This window comes from Peromyscus maniculatus, chromosome 4 (assembly GCF_049852395.1).
Source record: "Peromyscus maniculatus bairdii isolate BWxNUB_F1_BW_parent chromosome 4, HU_Pman_BW_mat_3.1, whole genome shotgun sequence".
NCBI lineage: Eukaryota > Metazoa > Chordata > Mammalia > Rodentia > Cricetidae > Peromyscus > Peromyscus maniculatus.
This window is the reverse complement of record NC_134855.1, coordinates 96,672,012-96,687,109: the sequence shown is the minus strand read 5'-3', so window position 1 is coordinate 96,687,109 and position 15,098 is coordinate 96,672,012. Positions and strand designations below refer to the sequence as shown.

General features: G+C 37.5%; 1 protein-coding gene across 2 annotated transcripts in view; it reads right to left on the bottom strand.

Moving 5' to 3' along the window:
- The window catches only part of Knl1 (kinetochore scaffold 1), a 73,620-nt gene that overhangs the window by 41,740 nt on the left and 16,782 nt on the right, over positions 1-15,098 (bottom strand). For both annotated transcript variants that reach the window (XR_013050671.1, XM_042275961.2), the window contains exons 6-10: positions 12,382-12,434; positions 10,846-10,879; positions 9,196-9,233; positions 7,674-7,726; positions 2,042-5,887 (exon numbers count right to left, since the gene is read on the bottom strand). Coding sequence is in view for 1 of the 2 variants with exons in the window: in XM_042275961.2 (XP_042131895.2) it covers positions 2,042-5,887; positions 7,674-7,726; positions 9,196-9,233; positions 10,846-10,879; positions 12,382-12,434 (4,024 nt within the window). In the remaining variant the exon portion in view is untranslated. The remainder of the gene's footprint in view (positions 1-2,041; positions 5,888-7,673; positions 7,727-9,195; positions 9,234-10,845; positions 10,880-12,381; positions 12,435-15,098) is intronic.

The following is a 15,098-nucleotide window of genomic DNA, read 5'->3' as shown; positions in this document are numbered from 1 at the left end:
TGCTGTTTTTTACTTGTATTCATTATAACCATTCACTTGAAAAACAGAATGTAACCACATTATAATTTTTATATTGCCTGGAAGATTTTTCTGTGGTACATAAGTTGTAAGGGAAAGAATAAAGATAGAGTTAAAATGAGTTAGAAGGAAAACATCAAGAATGAGAGAATAAGCCGGGCGGTGGTGGCGCACGCCTTTAATCCCAGCACTTGGGAGGCAGAGGCAGGCGGATCTCTGTGAGTTCAAGGCCAGCCTGGGCTACCAAGTGAGTTCCAGGAAAGGTGCAAAGCTACACAGAAACCCTGACTCGGGAGGGGGGGGGGGGAAGAATGAGAGAATAAATTGTGGAAAAACAGAGTTGAGCCTAAGCAAGAAAGCCTGCATGTGCTTATATCTCTTTGCTCTTGGTATGGCTATGACAGTCATTTGAAGCTCTTGCCACTGTGACTTCCCTGCTATCCTAGACTGTAACCTGGAATTGTGCACTAAAATGCCCCCTTTTCCCCAAATTGTTTTTGTCACACAGACAAAAAATAAAAAATAAAAATAAAAGTGAAACAGCAACAACAACAACAACAAAAAAAGAATGAGAGAATAAGGAAGAATAAAAATAGAGTTAAAATGAGTTAGAAGGAAAACATCAAGAATGAGAGAATAAGGAAGAATAAAGATAGTATTAAAAGGAAAACATCAAGAATAAAGATAGTTAGAAATAAAACATCAAAAATAAAGATAGGATGAGAAGAAAAACATCAAGAATGAGAGAATAAAGATAGAGTTAGAAGGAAAACATCAAGAGAGACAGAAGGGACATTTCTGGATAGAGATAAGAAAAGAGAATACAGAATACAGAATCAGAATACAAAAGAAGATAGGGTCTGAAGGAAACCATCAAGAGAGCATGTGAGTGTTTTTTCCCTTAACCCCCTCAGATAAAAAAGTCATAGTACACACCGATTCGGTGGATTCCTTTTGAGCCCTGCGCTGCTGGAGGCTGACCGCCCCAGGCAGCGGTAAGTTTGAATAGTAGAAAGGCTTTTGATTCCTCAGATATTTATAACACGGAAGATTCTTTTCAAGGTAGCAATGGTAGTAGCATATGCCTATAATCCCAGCACTTAAGAGGATGAAACCAGCGTTGGACTACATAGTTGGATATTATCTTAAAAAATAAGCATGTATGAGCATGGCATGGTGGCACATGCCTTTAATCCCAGGACTCAGGAGACAGAAGCAGATGGATCTCTGTGAAATCAAGACCTGGTCTACAGAGTGAGTGAGTTCCAGGACAGCCAGTGTTGTTACATAGAGAAACCCTGTCTCGAAAAACCATAAGAGGAAAAAAAATGTGTTAGATAACTCAGTAAGTAAAGAACTTACCATACAAGTCTGATGACTTGAATTTGATCCCTAGAACCTGCATCAAGGTAGGAGAGAACCAACTCCACAAAGCTGTCTAAGTTCCATATATACGCTATGCCCATGGATAATATTTGCACTTTTTTTTTTTCTTTTTGAGACAGTATTTACCTGTGTCCTGGCTGGCCTTGAATTCACAGAGATTTGCCTGCCTCTGGGATTAAAGGTGTATACCACCACTGCCAGTTTTATTTATACAATTTTTTATTCCATTTTTGTAGGTATTTGCCACTATAAATTATTTTTTTGAGATACAGGGTCTTGTTTTATAGCCCAAACTGGCTTCTAAGTCACAGCAATCCTCTTGCCTCATTCTTCAGAGTGACGGGATTACAGAGATAGGCCACCATATCATTATCTTAAAGTCTCTTACCAATTGACCCCTGAAAATTCTATACAGGAATAGCTCTCTAACCTAGTAAGTAGAAATAGTTTCTACTTGCTTAGAAACTTAAAGTTCAAAAACATTCATAAGTTTTAAAATACAAATACAGCTGAGTATGGTAGTATATACCTGTAATCCTAACACACAGAAAGTTCTAGCAGTAGAATTCTAGAGCATCTATCTCGAAAGCAAAAATACAAAATTAAAGAACATTTTTTGGGGTTCTAGGCAACTTACCTCCTGATCTTGTGTACTATCATGTGTTCTGATTTTTTTCTCATTTTTAACATTATCGTCTTCTTGTACCCAGGTTCTTTTTTGGGCACTGCAGGTTTCTATTTTGTTTTCAGATGGTAAAATCTCTTTATAGCATGTGTCAGTCAGAGCCTTTTCTTCAATGTCTAGGCTAATAGAGTCTGAGGAAAGAATCTCGCCAGGATATATAGGGAGATTTTCCTCATTTATATACTGAGATGGACTCAAGTTCAGTCTGGCTGCAACAGATTCAATGCCTGAATCTTTACTAGAGACTGGCTGAGTTTCTAGGTGATTTAAGTCAGTTGCATCCGCTGGAATCTGCTCCAGGTCATCAACACCAGTGATACTACAATTTCTCTTGTTTGGTAATTTGGGCAAAAAGATGCCCAATGAACATCTTCTCGTTTTATCTTTGACAACTGCCTTTAGTGGTCCAGAGGTAGTTTCAGCTCCATTATGAAGATTTTTACTTTCATCATCTCCACCACCACTGGAACCTAGATTATACATTCCTGGAGCTTGCACTGTACTCATGTTATTGTGTGCCTGATTGCCTACTTCAAGTAACTGTTCTGCAGGAGATGATACATGAACAGTCTGAAAGCCTAAAACCTCCTCAGTTTTTCTATTCAAATTACTCAGACTTGGTTTGACACTACTAAAACATGAAACATTAGATGAAACTATAGAGTCTGATGCTTCTTGAATACAGGTATCACCTTCAGGACCATTCAAATTTTTTGTTCTTGACATTCCCAATTTAGTATACTCATTAAGTACTTTCTCTTTGGTTTGACAATCGATGAAAACAGTATGGGACTTAGTGACATCTAGATCACCAAGATTATCTACAAACATTACAGTTTTATCCATAGGTATAGTAGTTATTTCATCTGCTGGGTCAGTTTTATGTTGTGAAGTAGTGATTTGACTTCTAGAGATCTCCATGTCCTCTGGCCTGTGTGTAGACAAAACTGGTTTAGAAGTTCCTGCCAATGGCACAAAACTCAAGTCCTGTCCCTCTTCCAGGCTAATTTCATGATTTATTTCCATCACAGAACTCTGAGTGGTATCTCTATGATTTTCATCATTCTCTGGAAACGTAATGGTCTTATTTGTGAGCCTAAGGCTCTTTCTTCTCTGAGTTTGGCCTGACAGAAGCTCATTTTGAAATCCAGGTTTTTGTACATCTTTGGCATTTTTCCAAGCGGCCAATTTCGATGTCTCAGGCTCATCACCAGTGTCTTCTCTAGGCCCACTATTAGACCCTTCCTCCAGTACTCTTAGCTGGCTACCTTTTGCTGCTGGATGGTTGTTTTCACTATTTTTTGAAATGGAAACAACCTCTTCAGCAAGAGTAGACATCCCTTTTGGCTTTTGTAGGCATTCCTTCTTGGATAATTCAAAGTCAGTTCTGTCTGGAAGCACACCCTTCGCCTCTGCTTGATAGTCAATGAAAACAGTATGGGACTTTGTCATCTCCAGTTCCTCGTGACCTTCTATAGACATCACAGTCTTATCCAGGTGGCTAGGAGTTACTTCAGCTGGTGAAACAATTTTACATTCTAAAGCAGTTGTGTGACTTCTAGTGATTTCCATTTCATCCTGTCCACATGCATACAAAATGGTTTTAGAAGTTCCTGCCATAGGTACTAAATGAGACTCATGTTTATCTAATAAAGATCTATGGTTTATTTTGACCGTATAACTCCTGGTAATATCCATATCATTCTCATTACCCTCTGAAAATAAAATCGTTTTATCAATTTTTAGTCCACCAGCACTTTTTCTCCCACAAATTTCAACATTTTGCTTTTCTTTCAAAAATTCAGGCTTCTCTATACTTCTGTCCTTGAACATGTCCATACCATTAGTTGTTACTACTCTAGGTTTTTCTATAGGCATGCTCACATCTATTTGTCTGTTTACTGTAGTGAGCCGGCTGTTTCTGTGTTCTAAATTAGTCTTACTTTGTTCTTGTACTTCGGAAGGACCAAATCCAATTACAATAGTGTGGCTCTTGGTTAGATCCATAATTTGTTCCTCCTCTGAAGAAATTATCATCTTATCATGAAAACAGTCAGGTGTGGGATCACCTAAGTTTTTCCTCTGTGGCTCAATAAGTTTAGAATTTTGGTCCTGTAATGCATGTTCTAGTGCTACTTGTATATCCGGAACTGGACCAGAGGAGGGTATATTATGGTTTGTTGTTATATCCTGATTATAGTCAACTGATAGAGGAGAAATTTTATTAAGACAAGATGAAATCTTCAAAATTGGATGTTTTTCTTTTCTTTGGATGTCAGTTAGAATGTTTTTGGATATAATGCTTGTTTGTTGGAATGGTTGGGTAAGACTTTTGGTCATTTTTTTCCATTCATCTGAAGGGCTTTTGCTGTGAGAGTAAGATTTAGTGACATTCTTTGAGACTAAGTCAAAAGTTGTAGGAATAACTTGACTTCTTAACTTATTTGTATGACTTTCAGTCAATTCCATATCTTCACCTGCTAAGAGTTCAACCTTGTCAGCCAATGACACAGATAAAGGATTTGTCAGGCTTTGTTGTAATCTTTCCTTAGATACTTGAGGAACTGTAATATAATTTACATTCATTCTCTCATCTTCTGACATAGTTGTATGATTTTGGAGCATCATTTCTTTTTTAAATACTGGTATAATTTCTTTTTTAATGTTTTCTTGATCTTGCTTGAATATCTCGTTATCTATTACAACTGTGTGACTCTTGGTAATGTCCATGTTATCCTCTTCTGAATAAATAGTTTTCTCTATGAGTGGGCCAGCATCTGGATTGCTACACACTGTAGAATAATTACCATCAGGCTTCAGCAAATTTTTTTCCTCTCTTATACTTGATAGACACTTAGTCAGTTCCATTGCATCATTGCTACTAGAATAAAAAATTGTCTTATAACCTTGAATAGCTGGACTAGAACAGATAGATTCTGAAGTTCTAGCCAATGTGCTGGCACCTTGATTAGAAGTCTGTGTGGCTGTATGAGTTTCTGATTCCATACTATGACTTTTCGTAACATGCATTTTATTTTCAAGGTTTGGAAAAGAGTCTTGAAAAGCAGCATTTAGCTTATCCGTAAGGACTGTTTTCTTCTCTGGAGCTTTAGTTTCATCAACTGTTGTAACATTCATCATGACATTCTGAGTTTCAGTTTCTCTTTCAGATAAATTATTTTCTGATGATAAAACCTGCATTGTATAGTTAGCTGTTAACTCCATACACTCATTGCTATAAATTTTGGTATCATCCTTTGATCCTCCTAAGTTGTTCTCCCTGGATGGAGGAATCCAAGTCTGAATATAGGCTGTATGACACTGGGTCAAATTCATCCCATCATCTTGTTCTCTAAAGATTCTAGTCCTATTACTACTATTTTCATCTACATTAAGAGATACATGCATCTGATGTGTAGAAGTGGCACTATGTGATTCTTTGGAGTAAATAGGTATCTCAGAATTTTCCTTATCAAGAGAAGTACTGTATTTTCCTGTTTTCAATCTTTTTATGAAGTTGTCAGAATTTATCTTTTCTGAGAAAGTATTTTGACTTATGGAAATTGTGGGGCATTGTAATTCCTTTTTAATTCTTGAATTCTCAGCATGACGCTTTAAATTCTCCAGAAAGGATGCAGTATCTATCTTTGTGGAATTTTCACTTTTGGCACAATCTGAAAGGCCTTCGGTAATCATCACAGTGTGACTTGCTGTCAGGTCCATTTGGTTTTCATCTGAAAAAATGACTGTCTGGTCATTTGTATGTTTCCTTTCATGGTTGTAGTCTATAACTGAAAACTATAATGAAAAAGAAAAAAAGAAAAAATGAGACCAAATATAAAGCTTTTTTGTAATTTATTATTTTATTTTTATTATGTGTATGGGTGTTCTGCCTTCATTTTTGCCTATGTGCCACTTGCATGTCTGGTGCCCATGGAGGCCAGAAGAAGGTGTCAGATTCCCTGGAACTGGAGTTACACATGGTTTTGAATTGCCATATGGGTGCTGGGAATCAAACCCAGTCGTCTGGAAGAGCAGCCAATGATCTTATCAACTGAGCCATTTCTCCAGCTCCAAAAATGTAAGTTTTGAAAAAGGTATTTTATAACATACACTCTATAAACACAATTAGTAATAGTTTCAAGCTATATTGGTTTATTTAAATCAATGGTGTATTATATGTAATTTGTTACTACATTTTTTTCCCTAGGGCTAGGGATGTAGTCCAGTTGGTAGAGTGCTTGCTTACCGTGAATAAAGCCCTGTGATCAATCCCCAGCACAGCATAGACCAGATATGTTAATCCACACCTATAATCCCAGTACTCAGGAGGTACAAGCAGGAGGATTGGAAGTTCAAGGTAGGTGGGCAGAGTGGTGCACACCTTTGATCTCAGCACTCTGGGAGGCTGAGGTAGGGAATCTTTCTGTGAGTTCAAGACCACTCCAGTCTACATAGTGATCTCTAGGACAGCAAAGGCTACACAACACAGTGAGACCCTGTCTCAAGCATCAATAACAAAAATATGCAAGGTTATTCTTGATTTCACAGTTAAGTTTGAGGCCAGATTGGGTTGAAGACCCTGTTTCAAATATACATTTTTTGGGGGGGAGGTAATAGGGTGGAGGGGGTTAAAGTCTCTCAGTAAATTACTTTTTGGTAGTTTATGAAAAATTAAAATTCGAAGTTAATCACATGCCTTCCAAGCTGACTAAAAAAGAAAAAGCACTGAATATATGAAATGCAACCATAATGGAAATTCTTTATTGAATAGGTCACTCCAACTCTAAATAAGAAGTCTTAGAAAGGCATAGGTACACGATGGCTAATTCATATTATACTCTGTACTTTGGATGTTTTGTTTTTGAATATACAGTCTCCAATTCCTTGTTATTCAAAGTACAGTCTGGGCACCTACTGCCAGTATCACTTAAGAGATAGAAATATAGATTCTTGGGGCTGGAAAAATGACTCAACAATTAGGAACATTTTCTACTCTTTCAGAAGACCAAGGTTTAGTTTCCAGCATCTGCAATGGCAGCTAGCAACTGTCTCGAACTCCAGTTCCAGAGAATCTGGTGCCCTCTTGGCTTCTCTGGGCACCAAGCATGCACATGGTGCACATACATACATAAAGCAAAACATTCACACACATTGTAACAAAATAAATATTTTTAAAAATGAGATATATAATCTCTGAAGAGTTTACTCTTTTCAACCAGACACAAATTCATCTACCTACTTACACACAATGCATACACATATTTTCTGTGTGTATGATGCTGAATATTGAATACAAACCCTTGCACATGCTAGACAAGCTACCACTGAGCTACATCTTCAATCCAAAAAAATCCATATTTTAATAAACTTCTGAGATATTTCATGTACTCATTAAAGTTTGAGAGGTCTTGTTATTATTCAAATTGGATCTAATTGTCATCAACTAATTGGAAATATAGGAAGTTTTTATAGGCTATGATAATTCACTTTGGTAAATTATCTCAAAATTACACATTGCCATAAAATTTTGTTATTTAACTATGAGAGATTAAATTATGAAGATACTTGCATGATCTCATACCTCTTTTTGTTGTATCTGGGTCTGAATTGGAGCACAAAGTAATGTGTTCATACCTACGGAGCAAACAGAAAAGAATTACAGTAAGAAAAACATAGTGCCAGGAGTCTGATTTTGTTTTTTAGGACCTTCATCAGTTAGATGTATTTGCTAGTGGCCTGGTTGCTTGTTTGTCAACTTGACACAAGCTAGAGTTACCTGGGAAGAGGAATCTCAGTTGAGAAAATCTAAGTCTATAAAGCAGTTCCTTAATGATTCCTGTGGTAAGGTCCACACACTGTGGGAGGTGGCATTCCTGACCAGGTGCTCCTGCTTTAGATAAGAAAGCAGGCTGAGGGCTGGAGAGATGGCTCAGAGGTTAAGAGCTCTGTTTGCTCTTCCAAAGGTCCTGAGTTCAATTCCCAGCAACCACATGGTGGCTCACAACCATCTGTAAAGAGATCTGGTGCCCTCTTCTGGCCTGCAGGGATATGTGCAGATGGAACACTATATACATAATAAATAAATAAATCTTAAAAAAAAAAAGAAAGAAAGAAAGAAAAGAAAGCAGGCTGAGCAAGCCGTATTGAGCAAACCAGTTATTAGCATTCCTCCATGGTCTCTGCTTCAGTTCGTGCCTCCCTGTTGTTCCTGTCTTGAGTTCCTGCCCTGACTTCCTATCATAACGGACTACAACTGTAAACAAAAATAAACCCTTCCCTTGACAAATTGTTTTTGGTCATGGTGCTTAACACAGCAATAGAAACGTTACTGAGACAACCAGCTACTAAGCTCTTCATAAAGAAGAATTATGAATTAAACATTTTTAAGACTTTGAACTCATATGTTTCTCCCCCGATCCTCCTTTTCCAATGCTGGCGATCAAACCCAGGACCTCACACATGGCAAGCAAGCATTCCATTACTGAGTTATACTGTGGTCCCGAAAAGCCCTTTTTTAATGACAGAGGACCATGATTATTATATTCATTTTGGAAATAAAATATTTTATATCTGTGTTAGTAATTTTATTTACTTTTTTGGTTTTTTGATACAGTGTCTATGTAACCTTGGTTGGCCTAGAACTCACTCTGTAGATCAGACTGGCCTCAAACTCAGAGATCCACCTACCTCTATCTTTCAAACACTAGAATTAAAGGTGTGTGCCACAACACCTGGCATTATTTTTATATTTTGTCTCATGTATCCCAAGTTGGACTTAAACTTGCTATATAACCAAGGATGACCTTGAAGTTCTGATCCTCCTGCCTCCACCTCCAGGGTGCTAGTATTACAAATGTACACTACATCTGTTTTTCATTAATTTTCTTTTTCTTTTTCTTTCTTTCTTTTTTTTTTTTTCTGGAGCTGAGGACCGAACCCAGGGCCTTGTGCTAGCAAGCACTCTACCACTGAGCTAAATCCCCAACCCCTCATTAATTTTCTTAAGATTTATTTATTTATTGTGTATGAATGTTTTATCTGCATCAAAGAATCTAGATAAAGCAAAAGATTATAATTAAGAGAAGCATTTTGGTCATACTCACCAGTAATTGCACAATAATTATCATCTGAATTCTTATTCCTTTAAAAAAAAAAAAAGTGATTATGGAGAGTCACACAGTTGAAGGAGTAAGGAAAATAGCCAGGCTAGTGGCATACGCCTTTAATCACACCACTTGAACTCTACATAGTGAGTTCTAGGACAGAACTATACACAATGAGATCCTGTCTCAAAACAAAACAAAAAGACTAAGGAAGATAAAAGATTTTCATAGGGTAACTAGTAGAAAATTAGAGACCCTTACTTGAATGGTCTTAATAGTGTGTTAAACTAAGAACACCATAAAAACATGCTTTAATATACGGTGATTTTTTTTCCTTCTTTTTTTGAGACAGGGTTTAATAGCCATGGCTATCCTGGAACTTACTATATAGACCAGGCTGGCCTTAAACTCACAGAGATCTACCTGCTCTGCCTCTTGGGTGCTGGGGAATAAAGGTGTGCTTTCTTCTCTTCCCTTTCTTTCTTTCTCCTTTCTCTTTATTTATTTATATTTTAGGTATGAGTGCTCTGCATATATACCTGCATGTTAGAAGAGGGCATCAGATACAATTATAGATGGTTGTGAGCACCCATATGGTTGCTGGGAATTGAACTCAGGTCCTCTGGAAAAGCAGCCAGTGCTCTTAACTGCTGAGATCTCTTCAGCCCCCACAGTCATTTTTTCTTTTTTATTAAAGACCTGTAAATCAATTCATTTTCTAAAACTTGAACACTAAAAAAAAGTAAAGAAAAAAGAACCCAAGTATCTACAGTAAAAAGCTGACTATATACTATTAGATAATCTAATTTATGTTGTTTTTCAGAAAAGCTAAAGATCAGCATGTAAAGATCACTTCTGCAAGAACACTCAAAATAACTGACTGTGGGAAATGGATCATCCAAAGAAGAAAATAATTGTTTACTTTTCATGTTTTGTTCTTCACTATTTCAAAACCATGGCTATTATTAATTTGATGCACTTCAAACAACTTTAATTTTAGAATCTTAATAGGTGGGGTAGAGAGACAGTTTAGTAGTCAACAGGACCTTCCAGAGGACCTGGGTTTGATTCCCAGTACCCACATGGCAGCTTACAACTGTCTAGAACTCCAGTTCCAGGGGATGTGATGCCCTCTCTGGCCTCTGGGGGCACTGCATACACATGGTACATATACATGCATTGAATATATGCACACACAAGCAAAAATATAAACACATATGTACATGTTGTTCTAGCTGAGCAATTACATGGAAAATGTATAATTGATTTAATCAGGCTTTATGCCATCATAAAGGATCTTTATGCCATCTTCATGATCCTTCATATCTTCAAAGCTTTGGTGAATAATCTTACGTAGTCATCATTTAAAACATTTACAAGTAGATTGGTGAACTAAATTCCCACACATGAAAGTTATACTCAGTGATGAATTTAAGAATTTATATATGAAAATGGAGTTTGTTATTACTACTAAAACTATATACTTATTTCTCAGATATAATAATACCTATACTAAATTCTACAGTTTGTATTTTGAATTAATGCTAAGTGCTTGCTAAAAGAAAGGATGCTAAAATAAAAATATTTAAACTTTCATTTAATAGGAATAAATAACCATTTAAACATAATTAGTGTATGCCCCTTACTTACTGTAGAGTCAGCACATTTTTTCTGGCTTCTGTCTCTAAAAATAAAATAAAAAGTTAAAGTTGCTCAAAGATGCTTGATCAAGTATTAGAAAAGTTATATAAGGGGTTGGGGATTTAGCTCAGTGGTAGAGCGCTTGTCTAGCAAGCACAAGGCCCTGGGTTCAGTCCTCAGTTCCGGAGGAGGAAAAAAAAAAGAAAAGAAAAGAAAAGTTATATAAGGATGTTAACAGCAAAATTTTAAAAAAGAACTTATTATTTAACCTTTCTGTCTCCCTGACTAAAGATATACTTCATTTCTTTTTTTCTTCATTTTTTTTTTTCTAAGGGTCAACTTGCTATATAGCTCAGGCTGGTGTTGAACTTATCTTTCTGCCCCAGCCCAAGAATGCTGGGATTACAGATGTGAGCCCCCACATTTGGCTAAGAATATATTTTGTGTGCGTGTTATACACAGATGTTCATGTGGGTGTGCACACATATACAATGTACATGTATGGGCAGGAATGTGTAAGCCAAGGGTCAATGCTGTGTGATGTTCTCTATCACTCTTCACCTTATTTTTTGAAACAGTATCTTTCACTTAACCCGAAGTGCACTGTTTTGGTGAGCAGTTTGCCAATGAGTTTCAGGGATCCTCCTGTCTTAGCCTCCTCAGTGCTAAAATTGAAGGCATCTTAGAGTTTGAATGACTGATGTTGTCCATATTCTTGGGCATTTGAACACCTGACCCTAGTTGGTGGCAATATTTGATAGGTTTAGGAAGTGTGGCCTGCTAGAGGAAGTATGTCTCCAGTGGCAGGCTTTCCAGGGTATAAAGGGCTCGTTTACTGTCAGTTTCTTCTCTCTACTTCATGTTTGAAGTTCAAGATGTAAGCTCTCAGCTCACGACTCCACTACCTGTCATAGTGACAGCTACCAGATGCCTGTCACTTTCCTGCCATGACAGACTCATTCCCTCTGGAACCATAACCGCAAATAAACTATTTCTTCTATAAACTGCCTTGGTCATGGTGCTTTATCACAGCAAGAGAAAAGTAACTAATACAAGGTGTGTACTACCACGCCTGGCTCCTGCACACTTTGAGAAAAGTAACTAATACAAGGTGTGTACTACCACACCTGGCTCCTGCACACTCCATCACAGTAGCCTACACTTGGCTTTGAAGTGGGTACTAGAGATCTAAACTCGTCCTCATGCAGGTATGGCAATCACCTTACTTATCCCTTAGGACACATTATTTAACTAGTAAGACAGGGTTGGCAAAATGACTCAGCAGGTGACGGCATTTGCTGCCAGGCATGACCCAAATTCAACCCCAGGAGACCATGTGGTGGAAAGAAAACAGAATCTTGACTGTCTCTTGACATCCACACGTCTTATGATGTATGCATGTTACATACACATACACACACACACACACACACACACACACACTTTCTCAAGTGTGTGCACCCAGGCAGATGTGAAATTATAAGTACATAATCACAGAAAAATTGTGAAGAAAACAGATTACAGGAACTGCAATTACATATTTACCTGCAATTTCTGAATTTCTCTCTGTTTTCATATGAGACTCCGTCTGAAATACTCTAGAAGTGAAAAAAATAAAGAATACTGAAAAGCTTCTTCTTCTTCTTTTTTTTTTTTCCGAGACAGGGTTTCTCTGTGTAGCTTTGCGCCTTTCCTGGAACTCACTCTGTAGCCCAGGCTGGCCTCGAACTCACAGAGATCCGCCTGCCTCTGCCTCCCAAGTGCTGGGATTAAAGGCGTGCGCCACCACCGCCCGGCAAAAAGCTTCTTTTTGAAAGATTTTACTAGTTTTATTATTCATTTGAGAAGTACCTTTTGTTAGTGTCCAAATTTGCTTTTCACTCTAAAAAAATGGTAAAATTTTCTAATTATCTGTATACCAAAAGAATTGCTTTATTTTATCTATCTGTCTGTCTGTCTGTCTAGGGATGGGCTTTTACTACGTAGCTCTAACTAGCCTAACCTGTAACTGCCTATATAGAACAGGCCGAGTCTGGGTGTAGTGACGTATAACTTGAATCCCAGCACCACAGAGACTGAGGCAGAGAATCTCTGAGCTCGAGAGCAGGCTAGTCTCCAAGCAATAATATACTCCAGATTCAGGGGGTCCAGCACCCTCTTCTGGCCTCTGGAAGAATAGCCACCTCAGGTTCCAGCAGCCATGACAAACCCTGTGTATTCCCTCAAACCATAAAAAAAACCAAACTCTAGAACGAAACTGTTCAAACTTCATTTAAATGATATTCCAATAGCACTTAGCCAGCAACATAGTACCTCCAATGAGCTGACACTAATTCCTGTCTTTGGTCTCTAAGAACAATGATGTTTGCATGTAAGTAGCTTTTTGTGAATTTCCCACTGTCCCTCCAAATCTACCCCCATTTTCAAAACGTGTGGAGGTTTAGTTTTTGTCTTTTTGAAATGAGATCTTGCTGATTTGTCTATATTAATCTTAAACTCTTAGTCTTAAGCAAGTTTTTCTATCGTTGTGTGCCAAGTAGCTGGTATTCAAGGTCTGCCAAAGATATAAAAGTAAGTTCAAAATAAGCCAGGGCAACTTGGTGAGACACCATCTTTAAAAAACAAACAAACAAAAAAACCCAAACAACAACAATAAAAAACCACCAATAACCACAAAAAAAAAAGTTTGGAGAAATATAAATGTGGAATGAGAAAGAATGCTGATCAAACCAAAGAACTTTGCTAAGATTTCTAAACATGAAACAATATGGCCTCTTCCTAAAATGTTTAATCTAGTTACTTCACAAAAGGTTAATATTAAGTAGTCTAAGATAAACAGAAAATAAAATTTTAAGAATTTGGCATTTACAGAAAAGAGCTATTCTGAAATAACCTCTACTCCACAGGAATTTCTCACAAGTAGCTGAGTTGAGAACATTTCAATTCATTCAATGTTGAATAAAAAAAAAAAACCAGAATCTAGAGTTATGTATGGTATCTCACACTGGAAGTCAGTATTAGAGCTGGGCAGTGGTGGTGGATGCCTTTGACCCCAATATTCAGAGTCAGAGGCAGGCATATCTCTGTGAGTTCAAGGCTAGCCTGGTCTACAGAGTGAGTTCCAGGAGAGCCAGGGCTATACAGAGAAACCCTGTCTTGAAAAAACAAAAACAAAAAAGAAGAAAAAAAAGGTGGAGTACAGGAGTTCAAGGCCAGCCTAGTCTACACAAGATCCTACAACAAAAAAACAAACAGAAGCACAGTCTACAAAAGGAAACGTAAAATTATAAGAAAAGCATAATTCATTAAATAAATAAATAAATAAATAAATAAATAAATAAATAAGTAAGTAAGTAAGTAAGTAAATAAATAAATAAATAAATATTCCTAATGGACAACCTTTAATCCCAGCACTCCTGAGGCAGAGGCAAGCGGATCATGTGAGTTCAAGACCAGCCTGGTCTACAAAAGGGAATTCCAGGACAGTAAGAGCTGTTACACTGTTGGAGCCCATCGAGGCTTCCTAGTGGCTTTACCCAGCAGAACTGCATAAGAGGATGATTTGATCACGGGCCTGAAGTACCAGGCATTTGTGAAGGTCTACACTTGGCTGTAACTAGCAAGGGGGAGGTCCTTTGCCCCCCTGTCTTTTTGATAAGGTCTCTTTGTCCCTTGGCATTGTTATAAATAGCCCTTTGGAATAAAGTTCTGGGCCCATAGGTAAGGATCCAGGCTCACCCGAGGCTATCCTGTGTTTTCTCTATGTTTCTCTCCCCTCTTTATTTCTAAGTCTCTTATCTCTCATTGCTCAAGAGTCCCTGGGGTAAATAAATGTGAGAGCTGGTCACCCACATTACACAGAGAAACCCTGTCTCGAAAAACCAAGAAAGGAAAAGAAAAAGAAAAATATTACCTAAAACTACACACCAAAGAAGTTGAAAACTGTATATATAGTTTGTTTTGGATTTCAAAACACAAAGCAATTACTTCTATGAAAGAACACAAAGAAATTCACTAGAAACAAAGAAAGTTAAGATAGCAAAAATGAAATTCATGAAACAGAAGAAAATAATAAAACCACACAATTAGGACACAACTGGGAAACAGTACAATTAATCTGCAAAGGTAATAAGTTTATTCTTTTTTTTTTTTTTTTTTTTGGGTTTTTCAAGACAGGGTTTCTCTGTGTAGCTTTGCGCCTTTCCTGGAACTCACTTGGTAGCCCAGGCTGGCCTTGAACTCACAGAGATCCACCTGGCTCT